General features: G+C 41.4%; 2 protein-coding genes across 2 annotated transcripts in view; one reads left to right on the top strand and one right to left on the bottom strand.

Moving 5' to 3' along the window:
* ADSS2 (adenylosuccinate synthase 2) overlaps positions 1–6,798 on the top strand; it is a 66,100-nt gene extending 59,302 nt beyond the window's left edge. Inside the window, 2 exon segments of the mRNA XM_065400679.1 lie at positions 4,898–5,047; positions 6,065–6,798. Coding sequence (XP_065256751.1) covers positions 4,898–5,047; positions 6,065–6,117 — 203 coding nt within the window. The 3' untranslated portion in view covers positions 6,118–6,798.
* A 2,925-nt stretch (positions 6,799–9,723) lies between these two features.
* SPMIP3 (sperm microtubule inner protein 3) lies at positions 9,724–16,431 on the bottom strand. Its single transcript, XM_065400774.1, has 4 exons — positions 16,370–16,431; positions 13,494–13,586; positions 12,637–12,821; positions 9,724–9,806 (listed from the first exon to the last, which is right to left on the bottom strand). Exons 1-4 carry the CDS (start codon positions 16,429–16,431, stop codon positions 9,724–9,726), a joined length of 423 nt encoding a protein of 140 aa, XP_065256846.1.
* Between the last annotated feature and the right edge of the window lie 1,432 nt (positions 16,432–17,863).

The following is a 17,863-nucleotide window of genomic DNA, read 5'->3' as shown; positions in this document are numbered from 1 at the left end:
TGTCACACCTCACAGTATCATTTGTGCCCACATGCATGAGTAGCATAGGGTAATAGTCAGAGGGCTGGATAATCCTCGACAATGCCTGCGTAACATTTTGGATACGGGCCCCCGGCAGGCGGCATACCTCCCGAGATGAAATGTCAGGGCGACAGATGGGCGCCTCTGTCCCCCTCAGCAGAGAGTCTCCGACCACTTCATCTGAAATGTATGGTACTACTTCCCGGAATTCTTGAAAGATCAAGTTCCGGCACAGGTGATCAACTCCTTAAAATGGTAGTCAGCCGAGGGCAGTGTCTGCAAGGGCGCTCATATGCCTTCCAGATTCCCCTGATCCTCACAACTAGTGCCAGGCTGGAGGGCTGGGGAACACACTTGGGGTCCCAACCAGCTCCAGGCATCTGGAACCTGGAGGAAGGGACCTATAACATAAGCCTTTTAGAACTGAGAGCTGTCAAGCTGGTGCTACAAATGTTCCAGTCCAGCCTAGAGGGGAACCAGTACTGATTAGGTCAGACAACACCATCACGGTCACACATGTGTATGACCAAGGTGTTAGCAAGAAGGGCAGTGCTACATGCTGAAGCAAAGGAAATCATGCAGTGGGCAGAACATTCTCTCCTCTCCCTCAGGACAGTTCACATAAAGGGAGATCTGAACCAGAAGGTGGACTGGCTCAACAGGCACAAGGTGAACAACTCCAAATGGTGTATGAATCAGGAAGTCTTCAAGTTAATTGTCCAGTCATTCAGTCTGCTCTCAACCAACCTATTCACAAATCACATAAACCCAAAGAGACTTAAGTACTTCACTAGGGAAGTAGACCCCAGCTTCCCTGAGGACAGATACCCAATCACACAAATGGCCATAGGGCCTCCTCTATGCATTTCCACCCTTCTCATTATTAGGGAAGGTGGTCTAGAAAATAAAATGAGAACAGGTGATAGTAATATTGTTAACACCCCATTGGCCATGGAGACCCTGGTTTTCGGACCTGAGAGAGCTGAAATTGGGACCACCACTTCAGCTCCCAAAGAGACAAGACAACCTCTCACAAGGTCCTCTTCTTCATCTGTAACCAAATTGGCTGCATCTTACAGCCTGGTTATTGAAAGGGAAGCAGTGGTCTCATTATTCTCCAAAGCCATCAGAACACTTCTTCTGAAGTGAATCCCCAGGTAGCCAGATTGCTTAGGGCAATCCGATTATCCAAGCCAGCAATTAGACCTTTTTTTTTTCTCTCAAGTGGGCCACTTGTACTGAGAGCCCTGACGAACGGTCCCTTGGTTTCCTTGACATCAATTTGTCAGCATTTTATTTGTCCATCACAACTTGCTTTCTGATAGCCATCGCGCCCGCCAGACAAGTGTTGGAGCTGTCAGCGCGCTCTATGCAGGAATCTTACTGCGTTTTTCATGAGGACAAGATGGTGTTCAGAACTCAGAAAGAATTTTTCCCTGAAGATGAGGTGGTCTTTCCACTCTTCCCAAGAGGTGATTCTACCTTCATTCTGTCCAAGGCCACAGCATCTCACTGAGGAGATGTGGCACAGCTTAGATGGCCAAAGGGCTCTGAAAATTTACCTCAAAGGTACAGGGTCCACAAGGAGATCAGGTGTTCTGTTTGTATCCTTTCAGTCAAAATTCCAAGGACTCAGAGCTTCCAAGTCCTCTATTGCTTGGTGGGTTAGACTATGCATTGTGGAAACATACCAGGCATCAGAGATTCTGGTTCTAAAAGGAATCAGGGCACACTCCATGTGATCCCTGATGACCTGGTAGGCAGAAAGAGGTAATGAATTCACAGTGGAAATTTGTAAGGTGCCCACCAGGTCAAATGCTGCCACCTTTACCACGCACTGCACATCCTATTCTCTGCAGAGGCATCCTTTAGCAGGAAAGTGTTGTAGGTGCTTGCCCGGATATGATTTGGCCTTTGAGCAAATATTTAGAGATGGGTAGGGATACAGTTTTCCCTTTTCTGACCTTTTTCTATAACCCTCTCTACATCTGTTCACTGCTTGCTACTTCCCAGACATCAGGAATTGTGGGAGATGCTGGGATGCGGAACGGAGAATGTCTTACTGATAATTTCCTTTCTGCTAGCAGCATCTCCCACAATTCTATTCACCATGGATGGCTCATGAGTCAAGAGTCAGATATTAAGCAGAATTGTTACCATAACACCATCTTCCTTGGTCTAATGTACATAGTTATTTTGTTATCTCTAGAGTGTTTGTTAATAATGTTATGAAAGTTTTACAGCTGGGGAATATCTCATCAGGAGGCAAGCAGGAGCTAAGGGGGCATGGCCAGAACATGTGGGTCCAAAACTCTGATCCGCCTCCATGAGCTGCAGTGAGAGGAGAGCAGGCCAGACATCAAGAATTGTGGGAGACATTGCTAGCAGAAAGGAAATTATTGGCAAGAAATTTTCTGTTCCTTTTCTAGAGAACAAAGCAATAATGCCAGTAACAAACTAATAAAATTTACCTATTCAGGAATTCTGCGCTATTGAGGGCATCTAGCTAGTGTAGGGTTTTTTGTTGTTGTTGTTGTTGCTGTCCCCATAGCACGTTCTCATTGATGTAGTTGACAAATAGTATATTTAGTTAACTTTGCTGGTATTTGGACAGGACAAAGACAGTTGTCCTGTCTGGTCAAGATCTGGCTGGTTTTCAAAAGTACTCAGCATTGGCCTTACTGAATTCGTCTGAAAACCTGGGAATACATGAGCAGTTCTTTAAAATGTGCTTTATTTCTCCAAAAGGCATGATGTAATTCTTTTAAGTTGGTCTATTTTGACATCCAGACCTTCCTATAAAATTTCAAAATATAAGAATATGAAGTGAAATCCCTAACATGCATTAACTTCACTGCACCTTTATTCACCTGGGAACATAAGAACGGCCATACTGGGTTAGACCAAAGATCCATCAAGCCCAGTATCCTGTCCTCTGTCAGTGGCCAATGACAGGTGCCCCAAAGGGAATGAACAGACAGGTTATCATCAAGTGATCCATGCCCTGTCACCCAATTCCAGCTTCTGGCAACTAGAGGCTAGGGACACCATTTCTGCCCATCCTGGCTAACAGCCATTGATGGACCTATCTTCCATGAATCTATCTAGCTCCCTTTTCAACCCTGTTATAGTATTGGCTTTCACAACTCCCTCTGGCAAGGAGTTCCAGAGGTTGACAGTGCGTTGCGTGAAAAAATACTTTCTTGTGTTTGTTTTAAATCTGCTACGTATTAATTTCATTTGATGGCCCCTTGTTCTTGTATTATGAGAAGGAGTAAATAACACTAAAGATGATTTCAGAGAACTATGCATAATGACGCCAAGATCTTTCTTGAGTGGTAACAGCTAATTTAGACCCCATTCTTGTATATGTATAGTTAGGATTATGTTTTCCAATGTGCATTACTTTGCATTTATCAACATTACATTTCATCTGCCATTTTGTTGCCCGGTCACCCAGTTTTGTGAGATCCGTTTGTAGCTCTTCACAGTCTGCCTGGGACATAACTATCTTGAATAGTTTTGTATCATCTGCAAATTTTGCCACCTCGCTGTTTACTCTTTTTTCCAGATCATTTATGAATATGTTAAATAGGACTGGGCCCAGTACAGATCCCTGGGGGACACCACTATTTACCTCTCTCCATTCTGAAAACTGACCATTTATTCCTACCCTTTGTTTCCTATCTTTTAACCAGTTACCAAGCCATGAGAGAACCTTCCCTCTTATCCCATGACTGCTTATTTTGCTTAAGAGCCTTTGGTGAGGGACCTTGTCAAAGGCTTTCTGAAAATCTAAATACGCTATATCCACTGGATCTCCTTTGTCCGCATGCTTGTTGACCCCCTCAAAGAATTCTAGTAGATTGGTGAGGCGTGATTTCCCTTTACAAAAACCATGTTGACTATTTCCCAACAAATTATGTTCATCTATGTGTCTGACAATTTTGTTCTTTACGATAGTTTCAACCGATTTGCCTGGTACTGAAGTGAGGCTTACTGGCCTGTAGTTGCCAGGGTCACTTCTGGAGCCCTTTTTAAAAATTGGCGTCACATTAGCTATCCTCCTGTCATTTGGTACAGAAGCTGATTTAATATGACAGTTAATAGTCCTGCAATTTCACATTTGAGTTCCTTCAGAACTCTTGGGTGAATACCAGCAGGTCCTGGAGCTGGGCTCACATATGGAAAATAGGAGTGTTGCAGTGTGTTCTAAATGGTAACAGACTTGGATTCTTTTAACTTCATAGGGTAAGTGAATTTCTGAGATGAGGGCTCTTCACTGAGAATGTCTCACCTACAGTGTTCTCCCATTTAATCCAGAGGGCTACTAGCTCAAGTGCCTCAGCTGATCTCAGTTGCAATGTGTCTCACTCGAAGTGGAGGAAAAGTCCCAACATTTTGCAACAATATACAAGTCTGTTTTTAATACCAGTGCTGTTGTGAAATACTGGTATATAGAGGATGGCGGGCACATTAAATCTGAATTTGTGTTAGAGTGGGTTAGATTCCAACATAAGAGAACTTTCTACTATGTAATAAGCTCTTAAGTATTCTTGAACAATAGACACCCATGGTTTAAAATAATGTAGGCCAATGTCTGACTCCATATCAGGGAGAGCCATTGAAATCTACTCCTGATTAAGAGAATTCCCATTTCACCACCTTTAAACTATGGGTCATTTCACACTATTGTGCTTGCAGTATTTCTCAAGCTCAGGCAATATTAAGCAAGCTCCTTTTCTGAGGTCACCATCAGTAAAACAAGATGCTTGATAAAATGACTTCTAGCTGTATGATTGGTTCTGTAAAAATATACAGAACTTCTGTATAATTTAATATTCACTGTATAAGTACTTGTTCTTTGTTTCCTCAGCAAACCAGGAAGTCTTAAATAAAGTAGAGGTTCAGTATGAGACATTCCCAGGATGGGACACAGACATATCAAATGCAAGAACATTTGATGAACTGCCTGTAAATGCACAGAACTATGTTCGCTTTATAGAAATGGAGCTTGGCATTCCTGGTAAGTAAAGCAAACTTTCCTGCTTCAAGAAACCTATCTGAAATAGAAATAACTTAAATTTAACTCCCTTGACCTTCAGATGCTAAAAATAACTTAATGAGCACCCAGAGTGCTCGAATAAGCTTTAAAGTGACTCTTTTGTACTTTGACATTTTAATGCTGAGCCTCATTTTAGCTGCAGAATCTAAAAGGATCAACCTCTAAAATGTTTTCAGTATATGTGTGTAGTCTAAATTTGCAGTGCTGGGTTATCATAATTTGCCAACTGATTTTGAGTACTGACATGCACACTGTTCTGTTTGCATGTTTGTTTTAAAAAACAACGCTTGTTTGCAATAGGAAAAATCCTATTTGTAGGACTTGGAAAACAGAAAAGCTGAATGCAATATTTGATTAGTCACTCTTATTATACTAGTAAGGATTCAGTTCTGCCATCCTTATGTTTAGTTACCAATATTTTCTTCTGTGAGTAGTCTATTGACTTCATTGGGACTTACTCAGAAGTAAGACACTAAATCAGCCTAAGGAGGGCAGCATATTGTCCTAAACTAGTACTGAATTATTTACTCTGAGAAAAGATGGTTTTATGATCAAAGGATAGGACTAGAAATTGGGAGATGGGAGTTGTATTCCTGGTTCTGTTACAGAATGTTACCTTTCAGCAAATCACTTAACTTCTATATGCTTAGTTTCCCCATCTGTAAAACTGATATTTTCATATTTTAGAAGGGTTTTGAGAATTTATTATTTTAGGCCATTCTCTATTTGAAGTCAGTGGCACAAGGTCAGGCACTTCAGAGTGCTTCAGGATCTGTGAATGTGGTGCTGCTACAGAAATGCAAAATGTCATTCTCTAATAGCAATGATCAATTCTATCAGTGCAACATATTCTTCTACATCGGCCATAGAACTTTTTTTTTTTTTTCCTTTACCAGAACGTCATGCTTTGAGTTTGAATTCGAATTCCTCTATGGTAAAACAGTGCAAACTATTTTGTTATCCTTTCCTTTTTTGCAGTTAAATGGATTGGAGTAGGGAAATCCAGAGAGTCAATGATCCACATGTTTTAAAGATTTCAGATGCGTGGAAGAAAGCACACTCCTCAATAAGACTAAGCAGTCTTACATGTATTATAGTAGCCTACAAAGTGAAGATGTTGGAGGGATAGATCTTGCATGGAAAGAAATGCTAGAGTTGGTCTCCCAAACTGATTGCTACTCCTGAAAGACTTTGACCTCTACCTATATCAGCTCTCTATCCAACTGGCAATATCTCCAGGACACTTGCCATTACTGTTATACATGGTGCCACCAGACTTTTCTTTATCATCTAGTATTTACTTCATAACATAATCCTTGATGTTTGAAAATGGAAGGTAACATCATTTTCCTGACTTTGTCTTGATTGTCGTATACATGATTCTGGCGGTGTTACTTCCCTGAAATCTTAACCAGTAAAAATAATGCAGTTTTGCACAAATGGTTTTACATCCTCATTATTTGTACTCCTAAATATGTTGTATTCTTTATGGCTGCTGTTGTAGTGAGTGATTAAAGAGGGATTCTGATGATTTTATAATGCTATAAACATTGTCTAAACTCCGTGTGAGATGGTTTTTGTTCAAAAAAAGTTGTGATTTGAGTTGTTGGGAGTGTGCAAGGGGCTCTTAAGACAAGTTTACAGAAAATGTGCAAAAAACTAAATTTGATATTGTATAAAGTTCATTTACAGTTATGAACTATTGATTTAATTTTTTTAAATATTAATTTTAAAACAACTTTCTACACTTCTACTTTGAGTGCATATTAAAGTAAAGTAAATCTCTTGCTAATTAGGAATCATGTTTATTCATATGTTTAAAGTTTTAATCTTTAGGTGCCACTTTAAATTTCTTCGGTGTCAGTGATTAGAACTGTTTTTGACTTCACACAACTAGGCAAAGGCACTGTAGAAATTTATAAAAGGAAAACTGTTAGGGCTGTCAAGTGATTAAAAAGATTAATCGTACGATTAAAGTTAATCGTGCTTAATAATAATAAACCGAATACCATTTATCAGTATTTTTGGATGTTTTCAAATATTGATTTCAATTACAACACAGAATACAAAGTGTGCAGTGCTCACTTTGGCTTTATTATAATTGCACTGTAAAAATAAACTAGTTTATTTCAATTCACTTAAGTACTGTAGTGCGATCTCTTTATCATGAAAGTTGAACTTATAAATGTAGAATTAGGTACCAAAAAAAAAAACCTGCATTCAAAAATAACTGTGAAACTTCAGAGCCTACAAGTCTACTCAGTCTTAGCAACTGACTGAACAAGAAGTAGGGCAAACATGTTTGTTTACATTTGCAGGAGATAATGCTGCCCGCTTCTTATTTACAATGTCACCTGAAAGTGAGAATAGGCATTCTCATGGCACTGTTGTAGCTGGTGTCAGAAGACATTTACGTGCTAGATGTGCTAAAGATTCCTATGTCCCTTCATGCTTCAACCACCATTCCAGAGAACATGTCCATGCTTATGATGGGTTCTGCTCGATAACAATCCAAAGCAGTGCAGTCCAACGCATGTTCATTTTCATCATTTGAGTCAGATGTCACTAGCAGAAGGTTGATTTTCTTTTTTGGTGGTTCAGGTTCTGTAGTTTCTGCATCAGAGTGTTGCTCTTTTAAGACTTTTGAAAGCATGCTCCACACCCCGTCCCTCTCAGATTTTGGAAGGCACTTCAAATTCTTAAATTGTGAGTAGAGTTCTGTAGCTATCTTTAGAAATCTCAACATTGGTACCTTCCATGCGTTTTGTCAAATCTGCAGTGAAAGCGTTCTTAAAACAAAACGTGCTGGATCATCCAAGCCTGCTATAACATAAAATATATGGCAGAATGTGGGTAAAACACAGAGCAGGAAACATACAATTCTCCCCCAAGGCATTCAGTCAAATTTAATTAACACATTCTTTTTTAATGAGCATCTTCAGCATGGAAGCATGTCCCCTGCAATAGTGGCCAAAACATGAAGGGGCATACGAATGTTTAACATATCTGGCACAAATACCTTGCACCATCGGCTACAACAGTGCCATGAGAATGCCTATTCTCACTTTCAGGTGACATTGTAAATAAGAAGCGGGCAGCATTATCTCCTGCAAATGTAAACAAACATGTTTGTCTTAGTGACTGGCTGAACAAGAAGTAGGACTGAATGGACTAGTAGGCTCTAAAGTTTTGCATTGTTTTATTTTTGAGTGCAGTTATGTAATAAAAATCTACATTTGTAAGTTGCACTTTCACAATAGAGACTGCACTATGGCCTCTTGTTTCCTCATCTTACTTGAGAAGCAAAAAGTCTTGCCTCCTTAAACTGCTGTAAACTTTACTGCCATACAAGTATTTTTTGCAGTGTGGAGGAATGAAGTCTTGACTCAAACTTTAGCCCTGCAGATTGAATTAAACCATCCTGTGAAAGTTAGTGGGAGTTGAAACACTTGTTTTTAGTCTGAATGAATTTGATTTTGGGGAAGGAGGAAGAATTGAGACCATAAATGTTATTGCAACTGATTTCACAAGAGGAGGCAACTGACCACACAAGGACACAGCAGTGTACATGCCCAGAGGCAGAAAGATACATGCTTAGAGACTTTTTACTGCCAAAAAAAAAGTTTGGGTTTTTTTTTTTTTAAGGGCCAAGTGAGTTTAGGTACCTAGAGGATTTCAGCAGGAGACTTGTGTATTTCTGTGTTCCCAAAACTGACACTTAAGTGCCTAGCTCCTTCTGTGCATTCAGGCCAGTGCTGCCAGAGAAGGTTGCAGTGGAGCTGTATTGAGCAGCCATCCATCTAGAAAGCCCTGATTGCTGCTGGACTAAGCAATGTGGGGGTGAGGCAGGATTTGGAGGCCTTCTCTCCAGCAAACTCAGCTGCTAAAGCCCCTCTTGTGGGAATGTTGTAGAAAAAGATCTCCCATGTTCACTTCTATTTTCCTGCAGCTTTGGCACCCTCCCTTGAGCTGCTTCATAGGAGAATGGGGTAAGTGAGCCCTATATTAAGCTTTCCATTGCTTCTTACAACAGCTGAATTTGTAGGGGCATAATGTTAGATTTCAAGAGTATCATGTATTGCAACAAAGCTCCCTCGTTGGTGGATGAACAATTTATTTTTTTTAATAAAATGGCTGATTGTAAAATAAAGACAACCTTTGAGGTTTCTTCAACCACCAGCACACAGCCAGTGCTGTTACTTGTCACAGCCATGTGGGACAGGGAAGGACTCCTAGAGGCCTTGGGTGCTGGGGATACTCCCCACTAATACCAGGGGTGGTTGCTGGGGAGTGGTCTCTGCAATTGTCCTCCCCATGGATAGACTATTCTCCCCTTGATGTAACTAAATAAGATTACTATATTCCCAAAATGCACAGCTAACAAGAACATGTACTGGGAATTAAGTATCGATTCCCAACTGTTGATTCCATTGTACAAAGTAATCCATATCTTCAGAGATAAAACTTGATTAAAGTTTCCAAGCAGCATCACCAACACACACTACACTGTAAAATGATACAGTACAACTTAACAGAGGCAGACTTCTGAAAGTCTCATGTAAATGGGATTAACTTCAAGGGGTTGCTTTTATTTTCTTAAAGCTCAGCTGAAATACTTCTCTCTCACAAGGTAGGTTTTACTTTTTTGGATCAGCAATGCTTCTCCAGATTGTCAGTGGTCCAGGATCAGTTCTTGGTGTGTATTTATCCTCATCACAGTCTGGAATTAAAAATAGAGCATTTTTCCTCTCAATCCATGTGATCTGAATTTAGGAATACTGTATTTTTAAAGCTTTCCTGTTACCCTTATGATTCCCAGCCTCTTTTCCTAGAGGCTCCCCCAAAGATGAGCTTTTGGGGTAGCATGTCACCACAGCCTGACCTGTGCTGTCCATGTGTGTGTTTGTTTTGGGGAGAGGGGTTAGCCTTTTTATTTTTTTAATTCATTTTTGCTCTCTTTCCCATTCTTTAGGTGGATAGTGCTTGGGATATGGGTGTCCATTAGTCCCACTGCAAGGCTAGAATTTGTTCTCTCAAGTGAGCTGAATATTGTGAAAGCAGAATTGCACAGCTTGATTGGCAAGCTGCTTTCTATGCTTGTAGCCCTATATGCATGAGCTATTCTTGTGACTAATTGTACTAAGGAACACCACAAGAGCAAGAATGGAAAGTAGATTTCCAGGAACTACCTGCAGCATTGGTCACAGCAGCATATTTGCAGTGATATGTTTAAGTACAGGGAGGATCACGCAACGTTCCTTTAAAAACCACACACACCACTCTTCTCTGCATCTTTATGCTGCTGTTCTCCCCTCAACTAGCCTACTCCAGTGGGGGAAATCCTCCTAAACAATCTGTTAGTCCACAATAAGCAAGCTGCAGCAAGAGGAAGATGTTGAAGATGTGATTAAAAAAAAAAAAAAAAAGGGAAGATGATAAAGCCAGCCACCAGCCCAACACTGTTTGCCAAGAGCATTGGTAAGTAGGCAAGGTGTTACTGTAGGGTAAAAGGAAGGGTTCACTTTCTGCCAATTAAGTGGGCACTTTATGGAAGTAGGGTACCAGAGTACATTGATCAATTTGTCAGGTCACAATTGCCCTGAGAAGTTTTACCAATTATCTGCAAAAAAAAGTTGAATGATTCCAACTTGTTGGGTGTAGAAGACAAATTGGGCTTTTGGGTGCAGGCCTTTAGCAGGTATCAAGAGGTCCTGTCTGTTTTTTCTTCTGAAGCCAGAAAAATTCTTTGGGGGGAACTGTAGAGGTTTTTATACTCCAGTAAATTTTAATAAAAGGACTTAACAGTTTTTCATAATTAAAATGGAGAAAATAAGGCCTTGATTTGAAAGTCAGCAACTTCTGTAATATTTTCTCTAATCAAATCAAAGAAAAAACCTAGAGTAAAGGAAGGAGGGAGAGCATGTGCAGACTTCGAGTTTTCACTACACTTGAGTGCAGTAGGAGGCCTTTGGGTGTGAGCCTATGCCTCCTATCATGTTTGAATAGCACAATGTGGATGCTAGAAGAAATCGATAACTTGTCTACCCTCATTCTCTGAGCTATTACTGCTCCCACTTAAACTTGCCAGCTGCCGGTTTCCATCAGCCATATTAACACTGCTCCCTGCTTCATGCGGCTTTGCACTATCTGGCTGCTCTTATGGTTTCACTTTGTTAGGAATCATGTAGGACAAAAGAGAGAATATTATCTCCATGTGACTCTGCAGCTGGAATTCAAATTGAAACAACAATTATCCAAATCAGAACTGGGCCACGATACTGGGCTGTTGAGGCTCACAAAAGGCACAGCAAATTCAAAGTTGTTGGCCAGTGCTTATCAAAAGCACCCTTTAGAGGTTGTCTGTTGGGGGGGGGGGGGGAGTTTTCCTTCCTATGGGAGCTGGTCTGTACCACAAGAGGGGACCTTCAATCTCATAGCTCCTTTCTAAAAAGAGTAATAGTAAGTGTCTTTCCCAGGATACTTAAGTTGTTTTCATGCCAGAATGTTCCCCAATACTGGCTTTGGGGTATAGTTAGTTATTTATCCATAATTCTAAACCAAATTAACCACATTTAATGCATAATAAAGTTGGACAAAAAAACAAACAAAAAAACCACCTTAAACTGGAAAGCTTTCTCCCAGGCTGCCCCTCATAGTTGGGAGAAGCTCCTCATATACAGCCACAAAGCTAACTCCCTCAAAACCCTCCTTAACACTCTCCTTTGCTATGAAGCCTACCAAAAACTTGACAAGGGCTAGGCCACTGAGACCATTCCTGTCATGCAGATCAATATTGCATTATTGTTCCCTTGTATTCCCCCTGGTTCTATCAGTTTCCAGCACTTGTCTGTTACACTTAGATCGTAGGTTCTTTGGGTCAGGGACTGTCTTTTTGTTCTGGGTTTTTACAGTACCTAGCATAACAGGGTCCTGGTCCATGACTAGGGTTTCTCAGTGCCATGATAATACAAATAAAGATTAAATTTAAAAAAAAATATAACTACTACACACAGACTGGAAGTGTGACCAACTGCTTTGTACTTGCTAAATTCAGTACAGGACTCTCAGTATTTGAAATGTCTCTTGTCTTCTGTCAGATATCCCAGAATGAATCAACATGCTCATAGGTTGCATATTACACCGCTTTAAGTGGACTAGATCAGATCAAGTGTGTCTTAGTAATGTGGTTACTTCGAATAACTTAGAAACCTAAAATTGAACTGTTTGTTACATCTAATTGGAGTGCATTTTAGCAGCTGCTGTATACAGATTGAAATCTATACATGTGATTTGCCGTGTTCCAGTTCATTGGTTGCCTTCTGCCTACCTCTTTGGAACAGGACATACATTTTGTCTCTTCTTTACCTAGTGTAGACAGGACATCTAAGTTTTTCCCGATCATAAAATGGGGACAACACTTTTCTCTCACAGGGATGCTGTAAGGATTAGTTAATCCATTTGAATATATTAAACATTTTCTAAGGGCTATAGACGTGGGTGAGTCTTCCTAGCAAAAGACAAGATTTACATTGCTAGTAAAGCCTACTTACCCATATTGTAAAATGGCAGTGCAAATTCTTCTTTGTATGTGGTTTGCTTGTACCAGTCATTCATTGCCTTCTTCATTGTCCCTTGAAAAAGGACATGCCCCTGAAGAGTTAAATTATCAAAGTCATGTTGGTACTGAGTTTCAACTTCATGCTGCACTGGAGCTGGGTGCAGTTTTATGAAAGGTCTAAATGAAAGGCATAAATAGTTTTGTAATCTCATGCTGACACATGGTATGTGACTAGCACTGACTAACCATAAGGGTAGCCAACATAAATGTTCTTTCTAATCTCCTGCTGAAATAGAGCACTCAGTATAATGCAGTTATAATCTAATAGGTATTAACAGCTTGACTACATACAGTAAAGCCTTCATAATTTAGTATTGTTCAATTGGCTTCACCACACTTTTGAAACTAGGGACTGGGTCTGCGAATATTGCAGTTAACCAGTGCATTCATTAATTCTGCTGTAAAAAAACCTGTTGTACTTCAATAAAAAATTCTGCTTTGTTTAGTACCCTGGTTAGCAATCTCAGTTGAGAAGCTAAGGATTAAAAGTGCTGGTAAAATGAAGAATCACCTGTACTTTCTAGCAACTTTCATTCAGGATTCCCAAACACTAGTTATGAACTAACGAACACACACTCACTCTCTCTCCCCCCCTCTTCCTCCTGTGCTTTGACCCATAGACCATTTCCTCTCGTCCTGGGTTCTCCTTATTCTCACATGTCAAGGTTGAAAAGGAATATCTGCAGGGCACCACAGGAAGGGACTACCACTCCCCATAGTGAACTTAAAATGATAAGAATTTCAGAATAAGGTTCTCTTAGGAAAAGTTGTATAAAGCTATTCTCTTACCCTGGAGCTATTTCAGGCATGCATGCCTTATGTACCCGTCCTAGTTGCCCAGGATAGAACCCTTGAATGTCCTTTCCTTGACGAATAATAGTGCTAGTAAATAACACACAAAATAAGTGACGTTGCAGGCAGGAGAGTAGATATAAGAAACATATTAAAGAGACAAGTATCGGGGGTAGCCGTGTTAATCTGTATCTACAAAAACAACAAGAAGTCTGGTGGCACCTTAAAGACTAACAGATGCCACCAGACTCCTGTTGTTTTTATTAGAGACAGAATTTCTTGACCTGAGAGTTACAACAATGAAAGCTATCAGCAGACATTCTGCCCCACACATTACATTTCATTAGGAAATAAAGCATAAACTGAATCAGTTTGCAAACTGCTTTATCCCATCTTGTAGCACAAAAGGTAGTATGTAGAGTAACTGCAGGACTTATGATATGGGAGTGGCTGGAAACACGGAAGCTGAATCAGGACAGGGTTTGACTTGAGGTGCAGTGGGGACAAGGTAAAATTTTCAAAGGTACCTAAGTTGTTAATAACTAATTGTGAGACAAGGTGGGTAATCTTTTTGGTGAAAGCAGCCTTCAAGCTTACACAGAGCTCTTCAAGCTTGGAGTGTCACAGCTAAACAGAAGGTTGAACAGATTGTTAAGTGTAAGGAGTTAATACAAGATGCAAGAGACCATTCAAAATGATGTGGGCAATTAACACTTCTGCAGTTGTAGGACAAAGGAGGATTGCAGATTGTGGTAATAAGCCATAAATCCAGTGCCTTGGAGTCCATGATTTTTAGTGTTTGGCAAAGTTCTGAATTTAAGCCTCCTGGGCTCATCTTTTGTGGGTGTTGTGCAGGTTTCCTTTGAGAAGGAGTATCCAAGGGGTCAGATATAGAGTGATTACTTTGTGGGGAAAAAAGTGTTCATCCACAGGGGATCGTGTTTTTGTCTGGTCATTTTTCAGTGTGCGCATAGGTGCTGGAACAAGAGCTGCTGGGGGTGCAGCAGCACCCCATTGCTTGAAGTGATTTCCATCATATACAGGCTCTCAGCACCCCCACTATACAAATTGTTCCAGCAGCCCTGTGTGTGTGTGTGTCATTTGAGAACGTAGCAATTGTCTTGTTTCACCCACATACTTATAACTTGGGCATGTCGTGCCCAAGATGAGATACACCACATGTTGTGATAGGCATGTGTAGGACCCATGGATCTTGAAAGATGTGTTTCACTTAATCTGTTCCACCTTGTATTTAGCTGAGACACTGAGTACTTTTCTCAGACCTGTAAAAGCTCCGTGAAGCTCAAAAGCTTGTCTCTCTCACCAACAGAAGCTGGTCCAATAAAAGGCATTACCTCACCTACCTTATCTCACTAATATCCTGGGACCAACATGACTACACCAACATTGCAAATCTCTTCTGCCAGAAAGTGTGTGTGGTTCCCCCACCAGCAGGATAGCTAACTTTTGTTAATTATCTCACTATAAAATGCTAGTGGAGACAACAAACAGGTAGTTTTTACCTTAATGTAGCTGGGTGAGGTCAACCCAATAGATGCTTTTGAAAAGGTTGCCCATAGTGGCTGGTAAGAATAGAGAGGGTGGGGAGTAGAATAGGCGAGGGGAAGAAAAGAACGACATTTTGTATTAAAAAAATATCAATGCTTGGCAAGTTTTACCCAAGATAAAGTAACATTTTTCTATATGCAGATCATAACAGAATGACTGGATTCCATGGTCCCACCCTGTTAGCTGGTGGTGTTGATTCCTTGTATGTTTAATTCCAGACAGGACATAAAGGAGGTGGGAGTAGTCTGCTTGGCAGATGAATCCAAGACTGAGTAATTCTAAACAAGGACAGTTTTGATCGTGCATTGCACGTACGGACTGTATTTAGGAACATACTTGAAGGAATATAATAGAATTTGTTACTTGTGAAACTCACACTGAAATTAATGGCTTAAAACTAAAAATCTGCAGATACAGTATTTAACTTGCAAACAGACTCAATGCTTTTACTTGTAAAATGTGTGTTGGGCAAGCTATTTTGACAAAGATCCTTTCCTAAACCACAAGACAGATATTTTAAACAGAATATTTGTACCATTGTTAGGGTTGCCAACTGTCTAATTGCACAAGCCCAATCACCCTTGCCCTGCCCCCCTCCCTGAGGTCACACCCCTGCCTGCCCCTTCTCTGAAGAGACACCCCTGTTCACTCCATCCCCATCTCTCCATCACTCACTCTCCCCCACCGACACCGGGCTGGGGCAGGGAGTTGGGATGTGGGTGGGGGTGCAGGCTCTGGGAGGAAGTTTGGGAGGGGGCTCTAGGATGGGGCAGGGGGTTGGGGTGCAGGAGGAGGTTCGGGCTCCGGGCGGGTGGCGCTTACCTCTGGCTGCTGCCAGAAGTGACCGGCACATCCCTCTGACTCCTAGGTAGAGGGGCGGCCGGGCAGGTCTGTGCGCTGCCCCTGCCTGCAGGCACCACGCCTGCAGGCACCACGCCTGCAGGCACCACCCCCACAGCTCCCATTGGTTGCAATTCCTGGCCATGTGGAGATGGTGCTTGGGGTGGGGGCAGTGCACGGAGACCCCCTGGCCATCCTACACTTAGGAGCCAGACATGCCAGCCACTTCTGGGAGCTGCGTGGAGCCAGGGCAGGTAGGGAGCCTGCCTTAGCCCCGCTGTGCCGCTGACCGGACTTTTGGCCTATTAAAATCTCCTGGATTGATTTGAATAGCCACGGGGAGATTGAGGTTGATTCCGGGAGACTCCAGGACAATCCGGGAGGGTTGGCAACCCTACCCATGGTTGATCACTGACATCCTGATGTTTTTGCACATGTGACTTTTCTGTGTCCAGATACTTTACCCTGGAGGGAGGTAGGGTGTAGGATCTATAAATTGACGTAGTCTGATGGCTGTGCACGACATGGAAAAATCCTGGAGAAGATCATAAAATATTAGATTTTTAAGGAGCTTTTAAAATATTTAAAACAATTTGCTTTCAAGGTAAATAATTCAATCTTTGTTAGGTCACAAAAAATTGAAATAGAGACATTGGAAGAAGAGGCATAATTAGGCATTGTCTGGAAATATCCGGAGGAAAAATAGGATACTGAAGAACAAAAGCCAAGGCTAGCAAGTAAAGGAATGGTTTTTAAAATGTTGGGCTTGTTTTAACACAAAAGATCTTCCCTGGTATCGTTCTAGGATGCTTCCCTGGACTACCCAGGTTGTGAGTCTCACTACCACATGCCCTTAGCATGAGGAAGTCTTGTCTGTGCCTGCCAGGAGTCAGCTCCCTGACTCCACTAGGCACAAGCAACACAAGTACTCACCTTTCAAGCTCGACTGTCCTTTTGCAGATTAGCGATATAGTCCACCCCACAACCCCGAGTCCTCTGGGCAGCCCCCAAGTGCCCAGCCCCTTGTCCCGTGGACACTCACAGAATTACCAGATCCTCTGCTCACAAAGAAACAGTATGCCTCAGCTTACCAGTTACATCAAATGAAGGATAGACGGGGAAAAGGGAGGTGGTGTTGCCTTGTATATCAGAGGTATACACTTGCACTGAGGTTGAGCTGGAAATAGGAGACAGACTTGTTCAAAGTCCTTGGGTGGGAATAAAAAACAATGGTGATGTTATGGGTCTACTATAGACCACCTAACCAAGAAGAAAAACTACTAACAATCATCCAAATCACAGGACTTGGGTGGGGAAAGAGGCGGAAGGCGACTACCCAGACATCTGTTGGGAAAATACAGCACAGATTATCCAACTAGTTCTTGGCGTGCATTAGAGACTATTTTTTATTTCAGAAGGTGGAGAAAGCAACTAGGGGAGAGGCTGTTCTAGATTTGATTTTGAGAAACAGGGAGGAATTGCTTGAGACTTTGAAAGTGAGGTGAAAGTGATCATGAAATGAGGAGTTCATGATTCTAAGGGATGGTAGGAGGGAAAACAGCAGAATAAAGAATGGATTCAAGAAGACAGACTAGAAAACTCATGGAGTTGGTAGGTAAGAAGATATCATGGGAAGCAAGTCTAAAGAGAAAAACAGTTGAGAGACTTGGAAGTTTTTCCAGAGACATTAAGGGCACAAGAACAGAACCATCCCCCAGTGTAGGAAAGATTGGAAGTACAGCAAGAGACCACTCTAACTTAACCAAGAGATCTTCAATGATCTGAAGCTCAAAAAAAGTTCTACAAAAAGTGAAAACTAGGTCAAATTACAAAAAGGCTGAATATAGAATATAATGACCATACTAGGTCAGACCAGTGGTCCATCTAGCCCAGTATCCTGTCTTCCGACAGTGACCAATGCCAGGTGCTTCAGAGGGAATGAACAGGCAATCGAGTGA

The sequence above is a fragment of the Emys orbicularis genome, chromosome 3, assembly GCF_028017835.1.
Source record: "Emys orbicularis isolate rEmyOrb1 chromosome 3, rEmyOrb1.hap1, whole genome shotgun sequence".
In the NCBI taxonomy this organism is placed as follows: Eukaryota; Metazoa; Chordata; order Testudines; family Emydidae; genus Emys; species Emys orbicularis.
Note: the sequence above shows the minus strand (reverse complement) of the source record. Positions and strands in the feature narration are given on the sequence as shown.

Bases quoted from the DNA above. Each gene is read 5' to 3' on its own strand.
- SPMIP3 (XM_065400774.1), bottom strand. From the start codon at position 16,431: ATGTCGTGCACAGCCATCAGACTACGTCAATTTATAGATCCTACACCC. The intron at 13,587-16,369 runs GTAAAGTATCTG...GTTATTTACTAG, and splicing joins ACACCCTACCTCCCTCCAGG to CACTATTATTCGTCAAGGAA. The intron at 9,807-12,636 runs GTAAGTAGGCTT...TTTTAATTCCAG, and splicing joins ACTGCCATTTTACAATATGG to ACTGTGATGAGGATAAATAC.